Source organism: Nanorana parkeri, unplaced genomic scaffold, assembly GCF_000935625.1.
Source record: "Nanorana parkeri isolate BGI_ZX_2015 unplaced genomic scaffold, ASM93562v1 scaffold114, whole genome shotgun sequence".
NCBI classification, from domain to species: Eukaryota; Metazoa; Chordata; class Amphibia; order Anura; family Dicroglossidae; genus Nanorana; species Nanorana parkeri.
Genome location: NW_017306382.1, coordinates 1,967,748 through 1,981,579, shown reverse-complemented (window position 1 = coordinate 1,981,579; position 13,832 = coordinate 1,967,748). Strand labels below are relative to the sequence as shown.

General features: G+C 47.1%; 1 protein-coding gene across 1 annotated transcript in view; it reads right to left on the bottom strand.

Annotated features, from left to right (window-relative positions):
* Window positions 1-13,832, bottom strand: part of ARHGEF17 (Rho guanine nucleotide exchange factor 17) — a 211,503-nt gene that overhangs the window by 52,647 nt on the left and 145,024 nt on the right. The window contains 2 exon segments of the mRNA XM_018553269.1: window positions 2,758-2,874; window positions 10,174-10,356. Of these exon segments, the coding sequence (XP_018408771.1) occupies window positions 2,758-2,874; window positions 10,174-10,356 (300 nt within the window).

Below are 13,832 nucleotides of genomic sequence, written 5' to 3'. Positions count from 1 at the left end.
GGGAGGGCAAGGACCTCCGCCGGGAGGGCAAGGACCTCCGCCGGGAGGGCAAGGACCTCCGCCGGGAGGGCAAGGACCTCCGCCGGGAGGGCAAGGACCTCCGCCGGGAGGGCAAAGACCTCCGCCGGGAGGGCAAAGACCTCCGCCGGGAGGGCAAAGACCTCCGCCGGGAGGGCAAAGACCTCCGCCGGGAGGGCAAAGACCTCCGCCGGGAGGGCAAAGACCTCCGCCGGGAGGACAAAGACCTCCGCCGGGAGGACAAAGACCTCCGCCGGGAGGACAAAGACCTCCGCCGGGAGGACAAAGACCTCCGCCGGGAACACTACCTGCCATGGCAGTAGTAGCAGGCCATACTTCAATATCCCCTATCCAGCAGCACATGATTGCTTTTGCTTCGCTCCCTGCTACTGGAAAGGAATGATTCTCTCTAAAAGAACTAGATAGACTTATGAACCAATTAAGGGGTCCTTTGTTTGTTACCCAAATTGACTCTTTCATCCCTAAACACCACAATGAAGCGCTGTTTCTGGTGATACACATGGTAACTACAAATGCATGCCAGAGATCGATTCACCCCACGCATATGAACTTGGCCTGCTGTGCCCTTCTTATACCTTCCCCTTCATGCACATGGCTTGATTAGTTCCCCCCTCTATAAAATTGTGTTTCTATTCTCTGTCCTTTTCATGAATGAATTCTCTCCATTCTCTGACCATTTCTGCAGTGCCAAATAATCCAAATCCAATAGACTGCGGCACAACCTTGAAATGACTGATTGAATCAGGCCGGGGAGAATGTATTCCAGACACAATGCAATGACAATATTGCCAACAATACAATTGAGCGTAATAAAACTATCCAGAGCAAAGATCCGTCATGATAAACAGTCCTTTGGCGGAGCACGGGATTCTGGGAAATTAGTATACTGCCGCCAGTCGGAATTCACGGTATTCCTTTTGACACGTAAACACTGAAAAGTGCTTGCTGCAGACTTAACGTAAGAGTTGTGTATTGTGGGTTTTAAATATTTAAAGCGGGCCCGCACTCAAATATTACCAACGTATAGCCATGTATGTTTACACACCTGCCATGAGGATACTGTGACCATATGCCTAGGCTTTTGGTCACATGACCAGCACTGGAGGAGGTCCAAGGGTTTGCGTAGATGAGCTTCAGACTCAGACATGAGCCAACATTTTCAGGTGCAATTATAGAAGTATCCTGTTGCACTCCTTACCGATTTCAGAAGATCAGGCGGGTGCTTGAAATGACCACGGGTGGCACAGTGTACCACATACAGTCCAGAAACGTTACCAGCACACCATTAGACGTGGAAGAAATCCATTCAATGACACACATTTGTCATTCAAATGCAAATGTTTTTGGGGGCCACACAGGGTCCCCTTCATCAGGGTTCATTCATTCTGAGCCTGATGAAGGGGACACTGTGTGGCCCCGAAAACGTTTGCATTTGAGTGACAAGTGTGTGTCATTAAATGGATTTTTTTCACGTCTTCCAGTGTGCTGGTGATGTTTCTGGACTGAACAGTTTCAGGTGCTTCTCAGATAGAGATCTGAGAAGACCCGAGATCAGACTTGAATTGGGGGTAAGCTGGCCATACATTGGTCAAATTTCATCCTGCTGATGACCATTGGCACCCGCAGTTCGTCAATCAACTCTTGTCAAAGGACCTGATCTGAACAGTTCCTGCAAGAAGAGCAGCTGGAAGCCCATGTACACAAGCATCATGAATACTACATTCAGCCTATGCTTACCCGTCCATAGAAGCCATGGCTTCCATACACTGCACTGATGATAACCAGCAAGCCTGGAACAGCTATATGCAGTTTGAGATGAATGCTTCTATGATATTAGGTTGTATTTCTACCATACACTTGCAGTTCTGGATGAACAGCAAGCCATTTGGGAATAAAGGAATGATTTGCATGGTTCTGCCTACTATCCTGAAATTAGTAATAATGAGAATACATTCTGTTCTAAGGCGCCCTTATTTTGCTATGCTCTGGTTCAGTTGGAAGGCTTTCTGGTACTTTTGGTCCCTCCTCTTCATTAGAGTTTATTGGGTTAAAGTATCTACAGCCAAACATTTTCTGTTAGTTGTGGACTGAGAAGGGTAAAACCCCTGCTGGGTTATTTTTATTTGCCGTCTGGGGAAATATCCCATCACTTCCTGTCCCAGAGATGCAACAGGAAGTTATAGGTGAATTCTCCTCACTTTCCTCTAAGGCCCCGTTTACACCAGGGCGGTTCGGTCGCGTGAATTTGTCCGCGGTGAACCGCCGACATGAACAATCCCATATATATATATTTGTATGGGGAACGTTCATGCCAGTGAGCAGCTCCGAACTGTCTGCCGCCCAAAATGCTCCCTGGGCTACTTTTTTTCGTGCTGATCCATATAGATTTCAATGGAAACGTGCTGATCGGCGTGTATTTGGGCGCTTTTAATTGCGTTTCAGCGCAGAAAAGTGATTAGAAACGACCTTTCAAAAATCGCTGAAACACTTCCGCCATGATATGAATGGGGCCTTAGACAGTTGTAAGGAAGGAAGTGAGTGTCAATGTCAATTTTTTTATTCATGACCTATTGCAGAGCTGGTTCATGACAGGTCCTCTGGAATTAAAAGTTTTATTTTGTAAGTGAGTTGGATGTTTCCCTAAATGAGTGTGTTGTGTACCCAATGTATGTCTCTGCTATAAATACACAATATAGAAAAAAAAAAAGTTGGGTGTACCTCTAGGAACTTTATGAAGGCGGGCCGGGCTTCCTTGGCCACTCTAACAGCGTCTTTGGCGTTGAGGAAATTATCGATGTAAGCAGAGTAGATGCTGACCAGGATGTCCTTGGAGAACTGCAAAGAAGAGACGGGTTAGTTTAAAAAGTTCCTCGGTGGCTTTAAAATAAAGAATACATTGATCATGATTGAATTCCCTATTTATATATCGATCATTGGTAGAGCACAGACAGTGGGCAATCTCCAGTGGCTCTTTGGTCTAGAACAACTTTGAAGGACGTCGGTCACTGATGGACAACCGGTCACTGATGGACAACCGGTCACTGATGGACAAACGGTCACTGATGGACAAACGGTCACTGATGGACAAACGGTCACTGATGGACAAATGTCACTGAGGGCCTGTTCACACGACGTCCGTTTTCTGTGCTGACCTGATCCTTACGCTCCTGCGCTAAAAATACATCCCAATGTATCCCTATGTGTTTTATGGGCTACAGTTCTCACGTGCGCAGTCCGTTCAGGTTACGACAGAATACTGCATGTCACATTTTGTCCGGTCAGGAAACGCAAAACGTGTCAAAAACGCACTGCACTGCAGCTAACATACTGACAGCCCCACTACAGCAAAAAAAAATTATATATATATATTTTTTAACTGGAACGCATCAAAAACGCACTGCATCAGTAGCACCGCGTCTGCAGATCCGCACCTGATCAGGGCCTGATATCATGTGAACAGGCCCTCAAGGACAACCGTCACTGAAGGACAACCGTCACTGAAGGACAACAGTCACTGAAGGACAACCGTCATTTACGATATATGTGGGAGACCAATACTGTCTGTAAAGTACATGTAACAATAATAAATGAATACATACATAACTAATGGTAGTCCAGCTATAGTTCTTACAATAATCATGACATTTAGGAGGCCTTGATAATACTAAAGGTTCATGACTCCTGATCTCTTTGCAGGTGGAAGCAATATCAGAGATGCTGCTGTAATGGAAGGGAAGGGGTGGGGGGTTGTGTAATATCCCAGTAGGTTCTTTCTTATACAATATTCCCCCAGCACCAGATGATGTGTAGCATTATAAAACTGGCAAGTGGCAAGCAGTCGTTGGAGAGCATGGCCAATGACAATCTCTTTCGAGGCACATCCTGGATTAAAAAAAAAGACTCAGAAGAGATTCTCAATGGCTAGTATGGTCATGTGGCCATGATGACCAATAACCACTTGCCATTGCCAGCATTATGATACTAAATAGCCTACGGGGCGGTGTAGTGAGGTTTTGATGTGTTCGGCCCTGTAATATACTTACCGAGCCGCGCTTTGGGAATGGACTACAGCGCTGCCCACTTCCCCAGGGTCATGCGGCTCCTCCCCAGCTCTCAGTCTAAAGTTGGGAAGTTTAAATTGCTTGGCGTCCTAGTAAACAACAGACGCTGAGCATTTCACTTCCCCTAGTGATACTGCTCTCCACCCTGATTTGGACTGGACTCGCCTTCCTTTTAGCTGCTGAATGATCTGGCAGACAATTAACCTTTTCCTCCTCTCAACTCCGGATAGCTGTAACTTCATTTATCGGACTCTTTTTAGGCTACAAGCATCCATCCATCCACTCATACCCTGGATTGTCATGCATCTCTCATGATTGCTTCCACGTTGCCTGGTCTCCATTAAAGATAAGGTTCCACTTACAGCCACTCAGCAGCATACCCTCTAGGGGAGTCTCTGCTGTACAGGGACTGAAAGTACCCCGATACCAGGTGCCATTTAGGTACTTACACTGATTGTATTTTAAAAAAACAAACATTTAATGATAAATTATTAAAAAGCAGCATTTATGTCTTTTAGATCTGCTTAGATTTCAGCTTTAAACCAACCCTACATCCAGCTGGACTCCTGTCACTCAGTACACAGACACGCTGGGCCCTCACAGAACACAATATTAGCCTGCATGGAAAAAATAAATGACACAATTCAGAAAGTGTATCTCCATTCTCTGGCCCCGGAGCGACATTTAATCAGCTCTTTACTGTGAACTTGTTACAATGCGGGAAGATCAGAAGCCGACCTCTCTCTCAGCCATCGCATTTTACTTCACGCTGGATTTTGGGAGGCGATATTTTTAGACTCGGTGACGCAGGGACATCGAAGAGGCTTAAACTCTAAAGTCACTTGCTGTGTCCTGTACTTACTTCCCTGTGCAGGGGCGGACAAAAAAATGGAAGCATGAAATGACAAAAGAATTTGAAGTGCAATGGTGAGGACAGAAATATTTGAGCAAATGTTCTTGGAATATGGAGTATGCCAGGTACAGAATAGTTTATAAACTTTCGAACAGGGCAAAGGAAATATCTTCATTTTTTTGGGGTTACATTTAGTATTAGGGCTTAGATTATAGCTGGGGTTACATCAGGTTCTAGGGCAGAGGTAGGCAAACCCCGGCCCTCCAGCTGTTTTTGAACCACAAATCCCTTGGGGGAAGACTGAGCCACGGGCATGAATCCAATGAGACAGATGCATTATGGGATATGTACTATCACCACAGCTAGAGGGCCGGAGTTTGCCTAGCGCTGTTCTAGGGGGTTAAAGTATCTATCTTATGTAACCGAACTACTATTCTTCTCCTTCTGGGTGCTTCACAATGTAGCGCTGAATGGGGAATAAAGCTCTCCCCAAAGTGAAATGCTTAAAGGAGAACTATGGGGTAAGTGTTTTTACCCCATAGTTCTCTTTAGGGTCACGGGAGGACATATACTAATCTCCTCCCGTGACCCAAAGCTCAGTATATAGCGGGCTATTGCTACAGCCGGGACGGATCCTGACATTACTGTCGAGATCCACCCAGCTGCATGAATGACAGCTGGCTCTGCCTATCTAGAGGCAGAGTCAGCTGTGCCCGCCCCCTCTCTCGTTCACACCTCCACTCAACGCTGGAGGATCGGCGAGTGGAGGGGGAATCCCTGCGGTGAGCAGTGACTGACAGTCGTCGCTCACTGCAGGGAGATGATCGGGAAGTGAGCGGATCGGCTGCATGTTTCTGCTCACTTCCCAATCAATAGAGCCGACCTGTGACAGGTTCTTTGTCACAGGTCGGTTCTAACTATGAGTGGAAATCACTCACGTCATAGTTCTCCTTTAAGTTCACCGTCTACCAACCCACTACGTTACATAAAAGTGGCACATGTGATATCACTCTAATCAGCGGACTTTGTTGATGATATATTTCTGGAACTATAAGGAGGATGCATAAATGACAAATATCTTTATTTATTTCCAATAGAAACCAAGAATATAAAAATATATGTATGCAAATTAAATCCTGGTCTGTCCAGAAAGAAACAAAGTATAATGTGCGGGACATTCTAGGAACACTGGGGACATTGCAGAAACAAAAACACTCCGGTACTCAAGGGGATTCGGGGAGAGAATGGGTTCGGGGGCTCAAGTGGTTAATAGCTGAGAACTTCCATGGAATATATAACTGTCACTCTGAACATCTTCAGAAGCTCCATATAAATGTTTAACCCGCCGAAGTGATTAATAAATCAGAGGCGTTTCATTATCCAACAGCATGTTCTGCAGAATACCATATCACAGAGGTCATTAGAAGGAGCTGCCTAGTGGATCCTGTGGGGTTTTTGTTCTCCTACTAGAGACCCCAATGTGGTGATACGCAGTCTTAAAGGGTCTCTAAACCCAAAGAACAACATTGTAATATATTGCAGTTTACCGGTACTTGAATGTTATGAACATCAAAATGTTCTTAAGCCATTTCAAATGTTGATGAAATCACTGACCATGGATGCTGCTCCTTAATATTTAAAAGGTTTAGTTTCCTGTGGAATCAGCTGGTCCCCTGAGCACTGGTCCTGATATCCTGTTATAGGGCCCATTCACACCACATCCAGATTACAACCAGACCAGACTGTTTCTGGACCCAAAATGCATCCCTATGCTATTTCTGGCCTCTGTTCCCACCAGCGCAGTCCGTTCCAGACCAGAAAAATACTGCATGTCCTATTTTGTCTCGTATGGAATGCACTGGAACGCATGAAAAAACACATGGAATGCACCTGTAAGACCATTTTAAGCTAAAAAAAAAAAAAAACACGGCAAAAATGCAATGCACTATGTTCCAGATCTGGTCCTAAAAATGGTGTGAACTCAGCCATAGGGTGACTCCCATTCCCCTGCAGGGTCCTATGGAGCCACCCTTGTGTATGCTAGTAAGCGGACACAGCAAAGCAAGCCACTTCCCTCCCCCCTGCTCCTCATTTCTCCTTCCTCCCTTCTCCAAGCTAGTTGATGGACAGCTGCTGCAGACAGCTCTGTCCCTTGTGATCTTGTACTGGACAGGAAGTTCCAGGAAGCGGAGCAGAAAGAGTCAGAGCTGTTTGGAAACATGAAGACTAAGTGCTTAAGAAATATCTTGTTGGACAATATATATTTATTTGATCAGGATTCATTAAAAGAATGTTGAGTGTTTAATACTACTTCAGATGTGGTGGCTGCATTAGTTTCCTTTTTTCAGTTTTTACTATGAACTTTATGTTGTAATCCTTCCAGTAACACGCTTCCTGAACTGAGGGGTTACATTCCTGAACAGACCCCCTCTGCTTCAAAGTGATGGCTAGTTGTGATGAAAATCAAATATCTGAGAGGACCCCTCTATGTTCTTCCATGAAGGGGTGCCAAACAGAGCGGCAAAATCCAAAATAAAAAAATCAACCTTTAGACCAGGGGCGCCCACTATTTTTCATCTGGAGATCTACTTTTCAAATGACGAGCTCATTGAGATCTACCAACGAAAAAACCCTGCATTCAGGGCCGGGAGGGGGCGTGGGCTGCGCAGGCAGGCCCCTCGCCCACAGTGCGATCGCCTGCATTAGTGCCTGTGTTCCAGTCCAGTGCGATCCGCAAAAATGCTGCGAGCACTATTTTTGCAGATCGCACTGGACCGGAATGCAGGCACTAATGTGCCTGCGTTCCGAGTGCGGGCGATCGCACTGTGGGCGATGCCATTGACTTCAATACAGCTCCACACCCCCTCCCGCACCGGAACGCAGGGAGTCGGCCTGCTTACATTCCAGTGCATTCCAGTACATTACAGGTCCCGGCGTCCTGTCCTCCCGTGGTGCTCGTGTGGCCGACGTTGCACATGGGGTGTCCTGCACCTTTCCATCTGCAGCGTCTGACACATTCAGCCGGCAGCCGCACGAGCACCACGGGAGCATAGCCGTAGCCAGCTCCTTTTGCGCCTGAGGCAAGAAAAAAAACGTTTTTTTAATTTATTTTTTATCTATTTTTTATTTTATTTTCATTATTTTTCGTAAATTTTTTTTTTTTTTTTTACTCTTGGGGGGGCTTCGGGGAAATATTAGGGGTCTAAAAAGCCCCCTGATATTTCCCTTTTAAAATAGAAAAAGAAATTGAGGACACAAAGTCCTCAATCTCTTTCTCTGCAGTCTCTATTCTAAATGAATGGAAAGCAAAGAGGCTTCCCATTCATTCAGAAAATATTTTACTATCGAGCTGTTTCTGAATGGGGAGGAGCCTCCGTACAGAGTGCTTCTCCCCATTGAGAAACTTATGAATGAACAGGAGGTGATGTAAATCACCTCCTGTTCATTCATTTATAACTGGGGACACATAGTACTATGTGTCCCCAGTTATTTACAAACACTGGAGTGATCAGCCGATCGCTCCAGTGTTTGTCCTACACAGAGGATTGGTACATACTAGTGACATGTACCGATCCTCTGCCGCTCGTCCACGCACAGGGGGGCTGCAACTTCTCTGGATCCCCCTGCTCTCCCGGGCAAAGGCAGCGGGGGATACGACGAGCCGCGGGGGGGGGCGGAGCCGCTGTGACAGAACGGACGAGCAGTGAGGGGAGAGAGAGGCGCCGACTGTCAGATCCTGGCCGAGCGTCTCTCTCTCTCCTCACTGCTCTGCATTAGTTAGTGACAGCGGCTCCGTCCTTCCCCGCCGCCGGTTCCTTCACTTCTTCTCGGATCCACGCTGGGGAGAGCAGCGGGGATCCAGAGAAGCTGCGGGAGGAGAGGACATGGCGATCTACCAGTGATCGCTACGCGATCGACTGGTAGATCGCGATCGACCTTATGGGCACCCCTGCTTTAGGAGAACAAAACTGCTGCCAAGAGATCTCACTCTGTAAGGCTGGGCACACACCTTACAACCATCGCTTTTGTCTTGCGATAGTTATAAGGTACTTAAAACAACGTACGATCTGCCTATCTTGCATAGGCAGATCGTACTTGCGATGATTGCAAGCCACGCCCCCTGAGGGGCGGGCTTCCGATGACCGCAATGCCGAACAGGCAGTGTGCGCCTGCGCACACCGGCCCGTCCGGCTTTTATCTCACGAACATGCTACACACCCGCCAAACATCGTACGATGCTCAGCGGGTTTTGAAACATGTTTCGTAAGTTTAAAGCTCTACTACTGTAAGGTCGCACGGCTTCCACACACCTTACGATAATCGTAAGGTGTGTGGGGACCTTAAAGATCATTTGCAGACTGCTGGTCGTTTCTATAGCACTGCAGCTCAGGTCTCTACACAGTGCACACCTGCCCTAATCAGGAACGCACTAAAGCAGACTGCTGGATATTCAGCCTGTGCCTGGAACCTGGGCTCCGTTTAGGATTGGTTCTTCTGTGCCTGACCTGGCCATTAGCCTGTTGCCTTCAATACTGTCTGTATGCTCTGACCATCTGTCCTAGGAATAAAGGTATGCTCTGACCATCTGTCCTAGGACTAAAAGGTATGCTCTGACCATCTGTCCTAGGACTAAAGGTACCCATACACCTGCCGATTATCGTACGATAATCGCGGGTGATCCCGCGATCGTACGATAATCGGCAGTTGTATGGGCAGCGTGTGACCACTTCTACTGTAAGGTCGCACAACTTACGACTTACGTCTTCCGAGCACGCTGGAAAACCTTCCGAAAATCGGACGATTTTCGGCGGGTTGGTGGCGTGCTCGGAAGACGAATGCAGCTCAGGCCGGTGTGCGCAAGCACGTACTGCCGGCTCAGCACTGCAATCGTCGGAAGCCCTCTCCTCAGCGGGGAGGGCTTGCGATGATTGCAAGTACGATCTGCCTGTCCAAGATGGGCAGATCGTACGAAATTTTAATCACCTTACAACCATCGCACAACGAAAGCCGTGCGATGGTTGTAAGGCAGCTTTACACCTTCATGAGAAATGAGTCCACTTAAAGACAGCATGTGGTATAAAATGACATCATACTTCATCTACAGTAGCATTGAATATATCTTTTGCGTGGCCAAACCCTTTCATTTAGACTCCCAAGAAGAGCTGGTTACAGAATGGTTATGGAGGAGCGCCTACATTGCACTTCACTTCTGTTACTTACAGACTGTGCCAGGATGTCACCCACGGTTTGGATGTCGGGCCAGTTCTGCACCACGTGATTGACCTGCTCCAGAAACTGCTCGTGATGTTCCAACAATTCTGGGATCTGATCGAAGATTTCGTCCACCAGGGCTGGATCACACAGGAAGGAATTCTCGGGCTGCTTCAGAGGCTTCATGTAACCCTGCAGGGGGAAAAATCAGATTCATGAAATATGCATCACTATAAGTCAGTCATTTTATAATCCGGCTGGCCGCCCGGGAAGCCGAGAGAATTGTTCTTTGTGACAAAGAGCATTAAATTGTTCTTTTTTTTAATTATAAAAAGGGGATCGTGTGGTCAGGGGGGCACACACCATATTTTGACAATGTATCTAAAGCAAAAAAAAAATTTTGTTTTCATTTGCATCATACTCTGCCATAGAGTAGGGAATGGTTAAAATACCTGACGGATTTATTGTTTATTCTAGTTACCAATAAAACAAAATTGGTAAAACACAGAAATTAATTATAAAAATTTGAGCTCCATCTATTCTCTCTGCTTGTTTTATACACAACAAGGCTGACAGGTTGCAGGAGGCGGGGCAGTGACCACATAGGAATGTGATAACCTGAGGATTAGTCTTCATGGTCATGTAGATAGGAACTGGGGACAAGTACTAACAATTCTCAGCGCAGAATGTGACCATTACAAATTAAATCTTTTTTTTTTTTTTGCCTACAAATACTCTTCAAAAGCCAAAGCCGACGGCTTCGGGTGGAACTCCTGTTTATCTAGCTACAGGCTTCATACACTGAGACCTATTACATCAGGACACCGCTACAGCCTTGCAGCCACCATATGACTGGTGCAGCCCCATAAGAGCAAAACAGGTCCATCGCCGACGTTCACTTCAGCGTCTTCAGACCGAACCACGCTTTGATTTGTAATGAAGTGCTTTGCACTCATAAATCTTATTAATTAGATGAGGAGCGCACAAATCCATTTGCATGTCTCTAGAAGTGGAGTGGTTGAAGCAGAGAGGATGTTCAGGCAAGATGCCAGAATCTGGGTCTCGGGAAGTCAATACGCCAGACCCGGCATTGGAGGTTTTTGAGTGCGGCTAAATGTTATGCATCAAAGTGACCTAGAAAATGACAACTAAGCCAAAATCGATTAGATCAGCAAGATCCAATTTTGTGCTGCAAACATTTTTAATCCTGTTTAGCAACGGACACACTGCTGCATTCAATCTCAGACACTTCTGTGGTCGCCCACTATCAAGTGGCACTATGGCAGGGAACCCAGAATGGCCAGTTATTCTTGTTGGCTGCAGAGGAGCATAATTGGGTGGTGGATGCCCTTTACATTGGCATTCTGCCCTATATGGGCAAGGTGACAGCACCTTATCACTATGGCAGGGGACTAGGTCACCAGCCCCACCATACCCAGAATGGCTGGTTATTCTTGTCGGCTACAGAGGAGCTGCGAGGGAGCACCAGTGAATGTAAGGGGGATGCCCTTTGCCCTACACAAGCAAGGTGATAGCATCTTTTTAAAAGGTCCTTATCACTATGGCAAGGGACTAGGCCCCCAGCCCCACCATACACAGAATGGCTGGTTATTTATGTTGGCTACAGAGGAGCTTGCGAGGAAGCACCGGTGAGTGTACGGGGGATGGGGATGCCCTCTGCCCTGTCACTCTGCCCTACGCGGGCAAGGTGACAGCATCTTTTTAAAGGTCCTTATCACTATGGCAGGGGACAAGGTCATCATCAGCCCCCACCATACCCACAATGGTCAGTTATTCTTGTTGGCTGCAGAGGAACAAGGAGCTGCGTGTAAGCACTGGTGATTATAAGGGAGCTGAGGATGGGCAAGGCGACTGTGTCTTTTTAAAGGTCCTTATCACTATGGCAGGGGACTAGGTCACATGACTCACCATACCCACAATGGCCGGTTATTCTTGTTGGCTGCAGAGGAGCAAGGAGCCGAGTAGGAGCACTGGTGATAGGGGGGCTGGGGATGCCCTTTGCACTGTCACATTACACCTACACGGGCAAGGTGACAGCGTCTTTTTAAAGGTCCTCCTTATCACTTTTCACACAGAGTAGAAGACTCCGAGCAACATGACTAACACAACTCTAATGCATACAGCTACTAATATTTTAGTGGGAATTCCTTTTATGTTTTGTGCCTTTCACTGACAGTGGCAGGCTGTACCATCTGGAATCCCTCTTTCTTCCCACTCAGCTTGGTTCCTTCCTCCTAACGTGCACACTCACGATGGGAAGGCAGCCTAGCCTGCTGGGTACATACATGACTAACTGCCGGTCTACTGCTCCATAGTCCACTGGCATGACCTTTCCCTGTATGTGTACCAGCGGGTGTACAAATGCATACAAGGGTGGACATACTCCGATAGTGGCCCCTGACCCCGGGCCCTCTACCCCACATGCTTGCAATATTTAATTGATAAACACAACTACTCTGTTTCCCCCTCTTCAAAAAATCTGTCCCATTTTATTTGCACAACAGCTTATAGAGAATTGATTAAGGCGGGGACCCCAAACTTCAAACAAAGGGCCAGATAAATGTCTTCAAGACACTAGAATGGCCAGACTGTGGCCAGTGGGAGTAGAAAAAAAATGCCTCAGGCTTGGTGCTCAGTGGGAGTAAAAAATGCCCCAGGGTTGGTGCTCAGTGGGAGTAAAAAATGCCCCAGGGTTGGTGCTCAGTGGCAGTAAAAAATGCCCCAGGGTTGGTGCTCAGTGGCAGTAAAAAATGCCCCAGGGTTGGTGCTCAGTGGGAGTAAAAAATGCCCCAGGGTTGGTGCTCAGTGGGAGTAAAAAATGCCCCAGGGTTGGTAGTCGGTACAAGTAAAAATAATTACCTATCTCATGTAGTTATTGGGAAGAGGGATTGTTGGCACCAGTGGGAGAAATAGCCCCCTATCGTTAGTAGAAGTGGGAGGAATAGTCCCCTATTGTTAGCATCAGAGGAGTCCCCTATTGGTAGTATTAGTGGGAGGAATAGTCCCCTATTGGTAGTATTAGTGGGAGGAATAGTCCCCTATTGGTAGTATTAGTGGGAGGAATAGTCCCCTATTGGTAGTATTAGTGGGAGGAATAGTCCCCTATTGGCAGTATTAGTGGGAGGAATAGTCCCCAGTCGGTAGTATTAGTGGGAGGAATAGTCCCCGTCGGTAGTATTAATGGGAGGAATAGTCCCCGTCGGTAGTATTAGTGGGAGGAATAGTGCCCCGTCGGTAGAATTAGTGGAGTGGGGGGGATATCACCCCATCGGTAGTATTAGTGGGAGGAATAGCCCCCCGTCGGTAGTATCAGTGAGAGGAATATTGCCCCGTCGGTAGTATCAGTGAGAGGAATAGTCCCGTCGGTAGTATCAGTGAGAGGAATAGTCCCGTCGGTAGTATCAGTGAGAGGAATAGTCCCGTCGGTAGTATCAGTGAGAGGAATAGTCCCCCGTCAGTAGTATCAGTGGGGAGAACAGTCCCCTATCGGTAGTATCAGTGGGAGGAACAGTCCCCTATCGCTAGTATCAGTGGGAGGAATAGTCCCCTATCGGTAGATCAGTGGGAGGAACAGTCCCCTATCGGTAGTATCAGTGGGAGGAATAGTCTCCTATCGGTAGTATCAGTGGGAGGAACAGTCCCCTATC